Genomic DNA, 15,430 nt, shown 5'->3' with positions numbered 1-15,430 from the left:
TTTTGTAGTAGCAATAAATGGAGGCCACTTTGATATCCATCACCGGGTAATTGGATATGACTGAGAAAAAGCACATATATGTCAACAGTTAATATATATAATTAATATGTTTTCATAGGTATTTTTGCATACATATATGGTTTCTAAAGGTAAATTCTTCTATCCCTCCAGCCTTCAATATAAGGCCCTTGTGATGCCCATGGATTTGGGAAGGAAGGACCACATCAAGAACCATGAGACTAATAAGCTGTCCCTACAGAGCAACTAATCGCAACCAGAGAAAAAACAGACTTGCTGGGTTCTCAGGATTTGGGCTCTGGACTTACAGTATGGTAAAAAAATAAACGTCTTGTATATAACTAGACTCAAGTCAATGGAAAGAGTCAACCAAACCAGCAGTGTTTCTGAGTTCATCCTCCTGGGGCTCTCCTCCCAGCCTGAGGACCAGAAACCACTCTTTATCCTTTTCCTCACCATGTACCTGGTCACCATAACAGGGAACCTGCTCATCATCCTCGCCATCCACTCTGACCCCCAGCTCCAGACCCCCATGTATTTCTTCCTGAGTTTCCTGTCCTTCACTGACATTTGCTTTACAACAACCATTGTCCCCAGGATGCTAGTGAGCTTCCTGTCAGAGAAGACCATCTCCTATGCTGGGTGTCTGACACAGATGTATTTTATTTATGCTCTGGGCAACACTGACAGCTACCTCCTGGCAGTCATGGCCCTTGACCGCTATGTGGCCATCTGTGACCCCTTCCACTATGTCACCACCATGAACCACCACCGCTGTGTCCTGCTGGTGGCCTTTTCCTGCTCACTTCCTCACCTCCACTCACTCCTACACACACTGCTACTGAATCGTCTCACCTTCTGTGACAACAATGTTATCCATCACTTCCTCTGTGACCTCAGTCCCCTGATGAAATTGTCCTGCTCCTCCACATTTCTCAATGAAATCGTGATAATGTCAGAAGGCTCTGTTGTTTTGGTGACCCCCTTTCTGTGCATCACTTTCTCTTACATACGAATCCTCATCACAGTTCTCAAGATCCCCTCAGCTGCTGGGAAACGCAAAGCCTTCTCCACCTGTGGCTCTCACCTCACTGTGGTAACCCTCTTTTATGGAAGCATCTTCTATGTCTATTTACAGCCCCTGTCCACCTACACTGCCAGGGACCACATAGCAACACTTGTCTACACAGTTCTTACCTCCATGCTGAACCCTTTTATCTATAGCCTGAGAAACAAAGACCTGAAACAGGGCCTGAGGAAGCTGATGGGCAGGAGGAAATCCCAGGCAGCACCCTCTTGACAAACCCACAAGTGGAATCTGCTTCACTTGAATCTAGTATCTACTAGATCTTGGTGAACAACTGAACTGCTAGAGGTTAGTTTTTTTTAATCTATGTGAGACACGGCTATTGTGGGTGATCACATGCATTGATGACAGCCCACAATTGTCCCCCGCTCTGGTTAAATCATGATATTCTTCCTTACTATTCCTCAACTTTCTCACAAAGATTCATCACATTCTCATCCTCTAAATAATATTTTAAACTAACCATTTCCAACTAATATTTCCTGAAAAAATTGCTGTCCTTTTATTAAGACTTACTCTCCAATACCTTTCACATTTCAGTATATTGCTGAAAATGATTACCTAATTTACAGCTGTTGAATATCTTTGTAAACATTTCAAGGGAGAAAGAATAGAGGGAGAGAGGGAAGGGGAGGAGAGGAATTAAATTTTAGCTAATTTTCTTATGAGGATTTTTATAATTTCTTATTTTTTTTCTTTAATAAAACTTATTCTTGCTTAAAAATTAAATTTTGCCTTTACTCTTATCTTTCTATTCTTTTAAAAAAATTTTAATGTCCATTTATTTTTGAGAGAGAGCAAGTGGGGGAGAGGCAGAGAGAAAGAGAGACACAGAATCTGAAGCAGGCTCCAGGCTCTAAGCTGTCAGCACAGAGACTGACACAAGGCTTAAACTCATGACTGTGAGATCATGACCTGAGTTGAAGTCAGATGCTTAATTGACCGAGCCACCCATGTGCTCCTTATCTTTCTATTCTTGATTATGTTGCTGTGGCCTTATTTCTCTTATATTTCCTCTTATTTTTTTACTATACAACTTAAAAATGGTAATAGCCAGAAAGAACAAGAACCAAGAGTGATTATATGAAAGTTATCCATTCCACAAGGAGAATGTTGGAACCTCTCTTTCCTCCATCTATCCCTAAACATTTATGTTTAAAAATATGTGATTTAATACTTTATTCTAGAAACTCCCACTCTTCGGGTTCTAACCTATGGAAATAGTATCATAAAAGTATATTGGATATTGAGATACATTTTTTCACTGATTTCCAGTTATTACAGATAAAAATTGGCAAAACAGTTGGGGCACCTGGGTGGCTCAGTTGGTTAAGCATCCCACCTTGGCTCAGGTCATTATCTTACTGCTTGTGGGTTCAAGCCCTGCTCAGGCTCTGTGCTGACAGCTCAGAGCCTAGAGCTTGCTTCATATTCTGTGTTTCCCTTTCTCTCTGCCCCTCCCCCACTTGCTCTCTCTCTCTCTCTCTCTCTCTCCCAAATATAAATAAAAACATCAATTTTTTTTAATGGCAACAACCTAAAATCTTATCTATGAAGAATGGAGATATTATGATTAGTTACATAGAATATAAGAATATGCAGCAAGTTGAAGGGAGCCTGGGTGGCTCAGTCAGTTGAGCATCCAACTCTTGGTTTTGGCTCAGGTCACAATCCCAGGGTCACATGATTGAACTCTTACATCAGGCTCTGTGCTGAGCATGGAGCCTGCTTAAGAATCTCTCTTTCTCCCCCTGCCCTTTGCCCCTCTCCTCTGCTTGCTTTCTCTCTCTCAAAAAGTATTTTTTTAAAAAAGAATATGTAGCAAGTTGAAAGAATCAAATAAATGTTTATTACTTCCTTGAAAAGCCATTAGGTGGAAAAATAAAGATATAGAACAAGTATAAAAGTATGAATTATGTTTTTAAAGATTGTATAAATATATATGTGGGTATAGTCAGTGCAGTAAGAATGTAAGTGTAGTAGGGGACAGAGAGAATTTCCAATTAATGCACACTTGTAATCTCTAATTCATTTAAATAAATATTGATAGCACATTAAATGTAAACCTATTAATAAATCAGATGGCCAATGCAATGGTGAAGGAATTTCTTTGCAAGGTACCAAAGAGGAGAAACTTTCTATGTGTATGCATACCTGAAACACATCATATTTTGGTTCTGCCACTCGAATTATAATTTGATGGTATATAACATTCTAGAAACCAAAACTTTTGAAAGTTTAAGGATAAACCTGGATTGTCCTACTGCATCAAGTGTTTCCATTGAGAAACAAGAGGTCATTGCAATTTATGTTCCTCTGTGACTCCCTCCCCTGATCACAGTCTATAGATACCCTACACCAAATGTGACCAGGCTGCTACTGCTTAAGCTGTGGGAGAGTGAACTCTGATTCCATGCACTTTACTCCAAATTTCAGCGCAGGAGCCTGGTCATTGTCCTCAGAAATTGACAAGCCCAATTTAAATGAAAATTAAAACAACCTAGAACAGCTAATACCTTGAAGAAAAATCACAAAGTTGGAGGAAACACATTACCAAATTTCAAGATTTCTACAAAGCTGACATAATTAATATAGTGCAGTATTTATGTGGTGTAGAATAGATAAATAGATCAAGGTAACAGAATGGAGAACACAGAAATATATACTTATTTATATAATCACTTGACTTTTGACCAAGTGCCAATGCAATTTAGTGGAGAAAGGAGTACCCATTCAATACATTATGCTAGAGCAACTGCATATGCACACAGAAAACAATTAGCCTACTAATTACTGCACACCATACATGAAAATAAATTCAAAGTGGCTCATAGATTTAATATAAGGGCTGAAACTGTTAAATTTTTTTATTCAAAAATAATAGAAAAATATATTTGTGACCTTGACATGAGTGATTTCTCAGTCAAGAAACAAAAGAACTAACCATAAGAGAAAAATTATTGAGTGGATTTCATGAAATTCAAAACTTTTACTTATCAAAAGTCACCTTAAGAAAGTGAAAATGGAGGGGCACTTGGGTGGCTCAGTCAGTTAAGCGTCTGACTCTTGATTTCTGCTCAGGTCATGATCTCATGGTTTGAGAGTTGTAGCCTGCATCGGGCTCTACGCTGACAGCACAGAGCCTGCCTGAGATGCTCTCTCTCTCTCTCTCTCTCTCTCTCCCTCTCTCTGCCCCTCTCCAGCTCTCTCTCTCTCTCAAAATAAATAAATAAACTTAAAAAAAGAAAGTAAAAATGGAAAAAATATTCACACTACATATATCAGACAAAAAACATATCTAAAATATATAAGAACTTAATCAAATCAAAAGGTAAAAGCATAAATTTAATGTTTAAAAGTAGATATAAAAATTGAAAAGACACTTTACAAAAGAAGATATTCAAGTGGCCAATACTGCATGTGAAAGATGCTCAGCATAATTACTTACCAGGTAAATGGAAATTAAAGTCATAATGTGATACCACATAACACTCAAAAGAATGGCTACAATTTAAAAGACAATACACAATTTTTGTAGGATTTGGAACAACCAAAATTCTCATATATTGATAGTGGGAATGTGAAATTATGTAATCACTTTGGAAAACAGTTTGGCAATTCCTAATAAAATTAAATATAAAACAACCCTAAGTCTATGCAAAAAAATCTTGTACAAAATATTCACAGCAGCTTTATTCATAATAGAGCAGACTAAAAACAAGTCAAATGTTCGTTAACAGGAATTAGATAAACAAATCATTAGTAAAAGGTATACACTTAAGATTTGCACTATTTTACTAGATGTAAACTACATTTCAATTTTAAAAGAACTTGGATGACCTGGAGATAATGAGAAGAGGCTTTGGGACTATTGGCACTTGTGCACAGGACAGATTAACACCAGGCAAATATGTGCTTCATCTGAATACAAGGGACAGTATTAGGGAAATATCTTTGAAAATTTGGGACATTCAGAGGTAGGAATGAGAGGGACAGAGACGATGCTACCTATCACCTCACAAAAGTTATCTGCACCTCACAAAATGCCTCTGTGTCCTGTCAATCTAATTGACTTGAGTCCAGGATAACATCTGCACATCCAGTCCAGAAGGAGACATTGCAGCTCAGAATTCAACTTAAATTCCTCTAAACGTGTGCATATTCTTAAAAGAAAAATGATCCAGATAATGACTTCACCTAGCGGCCCTAAATTAAGAGTGACCATAGGTGATGCCTCCCTCTTTCCTAGTGGAGATTGGCCCATCATCCTTTGCCTTTCTTCTCCTTCCCAGAAATGAACAAAAGCAGCAGCTCTAGAGAGCCTAATCCCACTACGTGCCGCTAGAGGGCAGTATAGCTGAACCAGCGATGTCTATCCAGTGAAGCCCAGTCTAGGTAAGACAAGTAATGATTAGAATAAGTGAGAGAGACCTGTGGCAGTTGAAAAGAAATAACATAATGGAAAATACTGGCTGGAAAGGGAGTTGTCACTCTTTCCTTAAAAACCACCTCAGTGCATGACAGTAATAGACTTAGCTATTTCTCTCATATGTAGTGTTTAGTCATGGCCAATACTAGAATATGCCCCAGGACTCATTTTCCCAAGGACAGTTGGACCAAAGCCACACTGCCCTTTATACATACAATTTGAAGGGAAGACATCACTCAATGTTCCTTGATGAGCTGTCTAGATAATAGTAGGTTGGAATTATTATTTTAGTGCCATGTTGTTATGTTTATCATTTTGATTCCTGCCTTTAAACCTCACTGGGAATACTGTGACTGTTAGCTAACAACTGCTACATTATGTTTCTTTAACCAGGATGACGCCTTTATTAAAGCAAGTACCTGTATATGAGGGACACACATTGTTGTCATCTGCCAAAATGTTGGAATTTAATTTGCTCGTTTAACTTGCCAGATATAAACATGGATGGAAAACTATACCACCAGGTACTCAAGGAATTACAATGATGTCCAAGAGGTAAATGTTTTTTTTTAATATTTTGATCTCATATTAAAGCTAAGATTTAAGGACATGAAAAGGAATGGAAGGGAGAACAAGAAAAGAAGAGACCTAAGAACGAGAGGGGAACGTTGACATTACAGAGTTGTCACATATCAATGATGATTTCACTCTGCAAAGTACCCCCCCTCCGAAAAAAATTGTGGGAAGGCTTTGGGATACTTGAACTTAACTGCACCTGCTATGTGAACATGCTCACCTGGCAATTCCTTGAGGAACATAACACTTTTTTGGTGAATATAGTGTACTTGAATTAGTCTTGCACCACAAATATTCATGTCAACAACACTTGTGATCATACAGCATTGGCTCTGAGGACTAACAGGTCGTTAAGGAGTCAGGAGCTTGATTAGGTGTATGGAGTCAAGAGAAATTACTATCCTGAAGTCTCACTGTTACGTTCTAAATGGTCACCAGAGGGAGTTTTCTTCTAGTAAACTGCCTGAACTTGGCATTTGGCCCAGAAATATGATGAAGCAATATTTGAATGGACTGTGCCTTTACTAAACTGACTCAACACCTTGTTTGTCAATAACCGCGGGGAAAAAACACACACCCTCACCCAGGAAGGAACAATTGCCATGTTGACAGCAATAACATCTGATATATTTAAACAGCAGTGGCCAGTTGTGCTACAGGCTCAGACAAGAGGAAGTTCATTTGTGGGAACAGTATGGCCAGCCTAAACCAAGGCAAGATTTTACTGGTAAGGATGGTGTTTACTGACACTTCTAAAAAAAGGAATTCGGCTTTCTGCGATACTATTGGTAATTTTGAACAGGTAAAGGATCAACTTTGGATCATCCCCATGGGAGACAAATGGACAGTGCTCCACAATGATACCTAAATCCTAGGTTAATAGAAAACTCATTTTTTGGTGAAGTATAATTATGCCCCAGACCAGATAGAAACTAGAGTTTGCTGAGGAATGATCTTTAGTAATTACACCAGTTACAAGAAATGTATGGTATACAAGAAAATGGTGTTTTTTTCTGGGAAGGTTAGGAAAGTGGCATTGTTATAATAACTAATGAGGATGTGTTAAGCATTATTTAATCTCTCTGTCGCAGCTATTCAGCTTTATATGGTAAAAAATTTTTACATCAATTTATAAAAATGAATGGAAATGGAACATAGGTATAAAATATTTTCCAGAATTAAAATATCTTTTAGGGAACCAAACCAAAATTTCCAGTTGATGTAATACCCAGGGAGACTTATTAACCAGGGAAAGAAGTGAATTTACCTCTAGAAAAGTGATACATGTGGGGCACCTGTGTGGCTCAGTCAGTTAAGCGTCTGACTTCAGCTCAGGTCATGATCTCATGGTTCATGGGTTTGAGCCCCACATCAGGCTCTGTGCTGACAGCTTGTAATGACTTGCTAAGGGACTCTATAATATTTATCAGGATTTGACAAACTTTTCCGTAAAAGGCCAGATAGTAAATACTTTGCAGGTTATACAGTCTCTGTCACTATTCAACCCTGCCACTGTAGTGCAAAAGCAGTCGCAGACAAAATGTAAGCAAATGAGTATTCTGTGTTCCAGCAAAATTCCACTACAAAAACAGGTGGTGGGCATAATCTGGCCAGCAGGCCATATAATTCATAACCCCTGATGTATACAGTTAAGTTGAGTTAGACACAAAGTGGAATATATGTTTTATATTTATAAATTAATTTATATCAGTAGTCCAGTTGTTAGAAATTTTTAATATAAGTGCTGTTTATATGCACTGATAGAATGTTTCATGGGGGGAAGAAGTTGCAGAACAATACAAATAGCAAGGCTTCATTTGTATATAAACACGTTTGTGTATAAAGGGAAGAGTTCTATTGAGATTTGAAGGGGAGACTCTTCACTTTCACTAACTAAACTTCTAAATTATTTGAATGAGCATGTACTACTTCTGAAATTTAAAAACAGAGCTACAAAAAGAAAGTTCCAGGCTAAAATTATGGTGACCCTGCTTTGGGCACAGAAGTTTGGTGGCCTTGATCATTGTGTTAGAGCAGATTCCAGATTCCTCTCTATGGGAGGATTGGATTTATCAGGGGAATGTTCCAGTCTCACAACCAAGCAGAGGTGAATTAACCTCCTGAGCAAGCAAGGGTCTATTGCCCCACTCCACAGGATGCCAATTGCATTAACTAGAATGTGCAAATGCCCCTGTCCTCATTAAGCTTCTTAACCTGGCAAGTACATCTCAGTCTTAGCCCAGCATGGCTGACAGACATCACCAGACACAGAGGAGTGAACTTCTGAGCACCTGCTAATCCAGAACTCATCACCACTAACACAACTATCAAAACCTAATGGAGATTTGGGGTACCTGGGTGGCTTAGTCGGTTGAGCATCTGACTTCAGCTCAGATCATGATCTCACAGTTCAAGGGTTTGAGCCCCGCATCGGGCTCTGTGCTGACAGCTCAGAGCCTGGAGCCTGCTTCAGATTCTGTGCCTCCCTCTGTCTCTTCCCATCCCCCACTCTCTCTCTCCCTCCCTCTCTCTCTGTCTCTCTGTCTCTCAAAAAAAAAAAAAAAAACCTAGTGGAGATAAACGACATTCATGGAGAATGTCCTAAGCACCAGTGCTCTGTGTAGACAGCTCCATTTTAGGTCAAGATCCATGTGAGAATCTAATGAAAACAGTGTATGTCATCCCCAGAAAGAAAAAAAAAGCACATTTCTACATACATAGGAAATGTACACACCATGTCAGAGGGTGCACAGTCTCTTGTAGCCTAACAATGCACTGGGAGAGTCAGGCATGTCTCTACATTAAGAGTAGCTGTCAGGGCAGCTGGGTGGCTCAGTTGGTTGGGCGTCCAACTTCGGCTCAGGTCATGATCTCGCATTGTGAGTTCAAGCCTCGCATTGGGTTCTGTGCTGACAGCTCAGAGCCTGTAGCCTGCTTCAGATTCTGCTTCTCTCTCTGCCTCTCCCCCACTCACGCTCTGTCTCTGTCTCTCAAAAATGAATAAACGTTAAAAAAAAAAAAAAGAATTGCTGTCCTTCAGTAAAGACTAACACTGAGGCAAGCCAGATCATCAGAGAACTGCCTACCTGCCTACACTATGGGCCTCCTAAGGATCACTTTGACTAAATTGGATCCTGGCAGGATGCCCCCAAAGCTTCCACTGATGCAGTTAGAAGAATTTTCTGTTTCCTCTAAGGGTCTTATAGAGAAGGCTTTGTTTGTAGTGCACAGTAATCTCTTCGTGAAAACCCACAAGAGATATTTCTCTCAGATCAGAGAGCCAGAATTGGTAATGCATCTCCTACAAAACCAATTTGCTTCTATCTCTTAGATGCTGAGAGTCATATACATGACTTTCTTACCCTCTCCACTTTGCTCATTAGCGAACGCAGAGCTAAATGCGTTTCCAGCAAGGGTATCAGAGCTTCCTTCTGATTTTGTGCCCTCCCTCACACTGTCTATCATCTTCTACACTTTGCTTTTTTGTGTCTTGTCCCTCAGCTATTTTTAATTTATTTTCTAATTAGATATTTAGTCGTTAAATATATTTATTTTCTTGTTTGTTGTATGTGTCTTCTAAACAACTCCATTCTTTTCAGGAGAGGATGAAGTAGGAAGAAAAAAGAAAAAAAAGAAAGTGAAGGAGAGAGCAAACAAGGAAGGGAGCCAAGCATTCGACTAGTTCTTTTTCATGTGACTAGGGTATTTCAGAGGATAACTTTCAAGACGCCCAACATATAGATTAACAGAAAGTCTGGTCCTTCTCCTGAGCATGCTCCCACCTCCTTTGATCTGTACAGAAATTCTTGAGGATGCTTCCCAGCATCCAAAGAGCCATGCCTGCACACTCCTCCTTAACCCAGGAGTCAGAGGTTCTCTTCAGAGGACAGATGACTCCACATCAGCTGGGCCACTACTTCAGCTGAAACTGGAACAAGTCTAAGAGCTTTCCCAATGGATAAACCATGTAAAATGTTACTCTGACTTCATACTGGAAATCCAAAACTTAAGAGCCCCTGACATCATCAATACCCCTTGAACCCAATGAACCTGATACTACCTCATAAACCAACATCAGACTCTAATCTACCTTTATCACTTGTCCCTGGACTAGCACAAACACACACATGCTTATGTGTGTGCGCACACACCCACCTTCCCACTATCTGAAAACTGTTGCCCCCCTAATTACCTAGACTATCTCCCCTGAAATGAAAATACCAAGTCTCCTCCATTGACATCCCCATCTTCCAAAATACCCACCATTGTTCCGAGTCACACCTATGAGACCCAGCCACGAATCTGCGCAGGCTTGGAGAATATTGCCAACACCAAGTAGGAGGCCCCAGACATTCTCCATCCCCTTGGGCTCTGCTTTGCTTTCTAACCTTGGAGAGGGCACCGAGCAGACTTCCCCAAGGGAATAGCAGACAGAATACCCTGTTCCCTCAGAGCACAAGCGGCCCCAAGGAGGCCCAGTGAAGGAATTAAACCATTACAGGCTGGGAGAGGTCTCTGGACACATTACTCTGGGTAATGGTCTCCTGAAGTGAGGAGTCAGGCTGGAGCTGGGGACGAGAGGTGGGGACAAGTAAGAAATTTGAAGCAGTGTTGGAAAACCTGTTGATCATGTGGGCTGCTCCTCCCTGTTCTCCTTGGCTTCCTGCAGCAGAGGTGAGGGGATGATCTAAGGAGGCTGGGACCTTTAGCTAAAGTGCAAATTCTGAATAAATTTGCAGACATGGCACGGATACATCTGCATCTGGAGAGAAAACATCTGGACATAGCAAACAACCAGGACTAGAGTTTCTATTCACAGTCCACACCTACCAGGCATGCCTTCCGCGTTGTCCACCATCTGAGAACAGTGAGTTCCAAAGGGTCCATGTCAAAATCATTTTGAGTGTTTTGATAAGATATCAAAGTGAATCAGGAAGGGATTACCCGTGTGTCATTGTCAAAATGAGCCCAACGAAGACGAGTGCTATCTATGTGTACAAAAAGGAACGGGCGGTCATCATGACTAAGTCTTCGGTTTTCACATGTTTGGTTAACCTAAGTGCAGAACAGGCAGACTTCCAAAATTTGACCGTGACTGGTCACTTAACTTTATCAAAATATTTTCTTCTGACTTGTAATATAAATCACTAACTTTGGGGGTAGGGGTGCTGAACCCCTGCCAGGCACTGTGCTTTTTACATGTTCACTGAGCCAACAATGCTGTGAGACAGATTCTCCCATTATCTCTACTTTATGAATGGAGAGACTGTGTCACAGAGAGGTTAACTTACTTGCCCTGAACCACTTGCCTGATAAGGACAGGACCCCATATGTAGAAAGTGGGCCAGAGCTATGCCCTTTGCCTCCATGCTGTATGAGCTCTGTAACAGGCAAGGCATTTCCTCTCTTCAGGGAGAAGCCAAGAGACCTGGGTTCCATTCTTGACTCTACCAATTCAAATGGTCATGATAATTAAGGTCCAGCTTCCCAGCAGCCCTCAATTTCCCTCTTCTTGAAAATGAGGGGGTTGGGGGCACCTGGGTGGCTTAGTCGGTTGAGTTTCCAACTTCCACTCAGGTCATGATCTTATGGTTCATGAGTTCAAGCCCCCATGGGCTCTCTGCTGTCAGCACAGATCCCACTTCAGATTCTTTGTCCCTCTCTCTCTCTTTGCCCCTCCCCCACTCATGCTCTTTCTCTCAAAAATAAACATTTAAAAAATACAAAAAAATAAAATGAGGGGATTGGACTACATGATCTCTAAGAGTTTCTCCTGTACAGATTCCCTATGAGTCTGTTTTAAAGCAGGGGCGCCTGGGTGGCTCAGTCAGTTAAGCGTCCAACTCTTGATTTTGGCTCAGGTCATGATCTCACAGTTGTGAGATTGAGCCCCAAGTCCAGCCCTCTCTTTGCAACTCCCCCTCTCTTTCTCTCTCTCTCTCTCTCAAAATAAATAAGTAAACATTAAAACAATTAAAGTTGATGCAGTAAGAAATCAAGGGGCACCTTCCAGAAGAGAAGGCTCCTGTCATTCCTGGCTGGTCTCTGCCCCACCAGCAGTGAATTAAGTGGAGTGCCGTTCTTTAGACAGCCACTTGGCATCCTTTGCATTTCTTCCTTACATCTGTTCAGAATCCAGAATGACCATCTAGGCATTCTTTCATTCTGCAAATATTTATCAAGGGACTATTATGTTCCAGGCAGCACGCCAGGGAGGGTGGTGTAACAAAGAACCAGACACGGTCTTCATACTTGGGCAGGTCACAGTCTAGCAGGGAAGACAGTGTTGTAAATACTAAGATTCAGCTCCAGTTCATACTGTGTGTGCAGCAGGAGGTCCAAAAGAATGTGCTACTGGAGGCTAGAGGGTGAGGACCTCCCACCAGCACTAACAGACAGGGAGAATGGATGATTTAGGCAGATGGAATAAGAAATGCTTGAGTCAAGAAGAAGCAAAAAATGCCTTACAGTTGGAGTGTGAAATGGGCGAAGGCTAGGAGGGAGGCAGGAGATGAGCCACAGAGCCCACAGGAGCTACCTCACGGAAGCTCAGTAAGCCACAAGAAGGAATTGGCCTTCAGTCTGTGGGTAATAGGGAGGCTTATGCAGCAGGAAAGTGTCTGTCATGGGTTGAATTGTGTCCGTGAAAAAAGATACATGGAGTCCTAATATCCAATACCTCAGAATGTGACCTTATTTGGAGATAGGGTCTTTACAGAGGTAATCAGGTTACAATGAAGTTATTAGGATGGATCTTAATCCAATATGACTGATGTCATCATGAAAAGGGGACATTTGGACACAGGAACACACATGCATAAGGGAAAACAATGTGAAGAGACCAAGAGAGAAGACCAATATCCACAAACCAAGGAGAGAGGTATGGGACAGACCCCTCGCAGCCCCAGAAGGAGCCAACCCTGCCAACAACTTGATGGTGGACTTCTAGCCTCCAGAACTGAGACAAAAGATATTTCCATGGTTTTAAGCCACACAGTTTGTGGTACTTTATTACAGAAGCCCTAGAAAGCTAACCCAGACTTTAGCCTGAAGAGTCAGGTGATCACATTTTTACTATTAAAAGAACACTGCGGCTTCAGTGCAGAGAATGGATGGCGGAGGGGGTGTCAGAGGGGCTGTGGGAACCAAGTACATCATGGGGACAATACTGCAATAATCTAGGCAGGAATGATGGCTTTTCACCAGAGTGGGGAGATGAAAAAGGTTGCAAGATTCAAGAGATATTTATGAGGTAAAACATGGGAGATCCCTAGAGAAACAAAGCCCATGCTGATGGGCACTAGACAGAAAAAAAAAATGGAAAAATGATTGTGATTCCAGCAACACAGTCTTCCCGCATGCTTCTAGCCCCAGCCCCCTCTGTTGTCACAGACAGAAGACCTTCCCTTCCCCCTCTGTATTTGGTCTAGCCCCGCCTCTCCTTCCCAGCCACCAGCTTCTTCTTTATCAGATATTTCCCAGTCACCCCCAAAATGTTTATTGAGCTTGTGGCTTACAAACTGCTTCCACATGCATCTTCCTCACTTTTCTCTTGAGAACAGGCTTTATTTTGTCTTATGTATGAGGAGAGCGAAACAGAACAGGGAAGGGATTTTGCCAAAGACACATTGTGATTAGTGGGGCCAAAATTCAAACCCACAGCTTCTTTCTCTGCATCCCAAGTTTGTTTTCCTGTGCCCTGCCATAGCTCCATGAACACAGCCCCAGTCAACACTGGATTTGAAGGAGGTCCTGTCTCTAGCAATTACAGTAAAGGACTCCATGCAACATTGATTTTGAAAGTGGATCAGTTAGTGGAAAAAGGATGTTAAGGTAGAAAATTTCTACAGTGAAAAATGACACCCCAGCCCATTTGTTTTTGGCATAAATTTGTTGAAGCTTTGCTAAAGTGTGAGGAGGTAGCGTTTGGTGTTTAAGAGCATCCTTGTTGGGATCCAGGCTTTGGCCCTTGTGGGCTGCATGATCTTGAGAAAAGTATTCAACACTTTAACCTCAATTTTCTTATCTGTTAAAAGGGAATGCTGTTGAGAGCCAGCTCAGAGTGGTTTTGAGTAATGTACATATTTAGTTCAGTGCCTTATACATAGCAAAGACTTGATATGTTTTAGGCATACCTGTTATTATTTGCCTTAATTGCATACTCATTAAGATCCTAAAAGCACACAAAAATAGTTCTCTCTTAAAGTCTCACAAACTCAGGTGAAGGGTGGTCAAACAGTGAAAAATCAAAGGCTGAGAGATTTGCCCAGAAACACAGAATAATTGCTTTCAAGAGCATCCCCGAACACCTGACAGACAAGAGGATTTTGGCAGGAAGTAAAGAATTAAATAAAGCAAGTGGAGAAGGGTGAAGTAAAGGTGAGGTGAGAAGGTATTTACTGTCCCCATATTACAGGTGAGGACATCAAGAATCAAAGTTAGGTAATCAGTCCAAGACCACACACCCAGAAAATGAAGGAGCTGATTTCTTTTTTTTTTTTTTAATTTTTTTTCAACGTTTTTATTTATTTTTAGGACAGAGAGAGACAGAGCATGAACGGGGGAGGGGCAGAGAGAGAGGGAGACACAGAATGGGAAACAGGCTCCAGGCTCTGAGCCATCAGCCCAGAGCCCGACGCGGGGCTCGAACTCACGGACCGCGAGATCGTGACCTGGCTGAAGTCGGACGCTTAACCGACTGCGCCACCCAGGCGCCCCTGAAGGAGCTGATTTCAAAATGTGTGCTTTTAGCAGAGACACCACACTAAGCTCATTGCTTTCCAGTGCACCTGTCACTACACCTGTAGCATTTTATTGTGTTTATTTGTTTAAAAAGTTCTTCTCTACTAGACTATAACCACCTTAAGATTAGGAATCGAGAATGACTCATCTTTGTACTCTCAGTACAAAGTTCAGTCCTAAGCAATTGAGTTCCCAGTGAGCATTTAATGCAACGGTGTTGAATAATTGTGAAGCCATAAATCCCCAGTGTTTAAGAGTGTTCTAATAAATAGGTTCACATATAATAGAGGGTTTTTTTGCCAGTTTTAATGAAATGTTGTCTCTGAAATGTTGACTATAAACACTGTGCGCCTATGTCAGCATTCATATTTACCTGTTTCACATAGGTATTTGGGGTTTTTTGTTGTCGTTTATTTACTTTGTTTTGTTTGCAAGGAGGGTAGAGAGATGAGCCTCAACCTGACATATCTGAATAAGCATTTATGGGGAGCTAGAGAAACATGCATCACTGAGGTCCACCAAGGATTCTTTCTGAAAGGAAATCCTTTCTCTGATGTCCCTGCATTTAACACAGGTTA

General features: G+C 41.2%; 1 protein-coding gene across 1 annotated transcript; it reads left to right on the top strand.

Moving 5' to 3' along the window:
- The first annotated feature begins 373 nt into the window (after positions 1-373).
- Positions 374-1,318, top strand: LOC124526678 (olfactory receptor 1L8-like). Its single transcript, XM_047099802.1, has one exon. The coding sequence runs from the start codon at positions 374-376 to the stop codon at positions 1,316-1,318; it is 945 nt and encodes a 314-aa protein (XP_046955758.1).
- The last annotated feature ends 14,112 nt before the right edge of the window (positions 1,319-15,430 follow it).

The sequence above is a fragment of the Lynx rufus genome, unplaced genomic scaffold (genome assembly GCF_022079265.1).
Source record: "Lynx rufus isolate CCGP_SWC_20201006 ecotype Redwood Valley unplaced genomic scaffold, mLynRuf1.p SCAF_10, whole genome shotgun sequence".
In the NCBI taxonomy this organism is placed as follows: domain Eukaryota; kingdom Metazoa; phylum Chordata; class Mammalia; order Carnivora; family Felidae; genus Lynx; species Lynx rufus.
This window is presented reverse-complemented; position numbering and strand designations above follow the sequence as displayed.

Coding starts and splice junctions, on each gene's coding strand:
- LOC124526678 (XM_047099802.1), top strand. CDS start 374: ATGGAAAGAGTCAACCAAACCAGCAGTGTTTCTGAGTTCATCCTCCTG.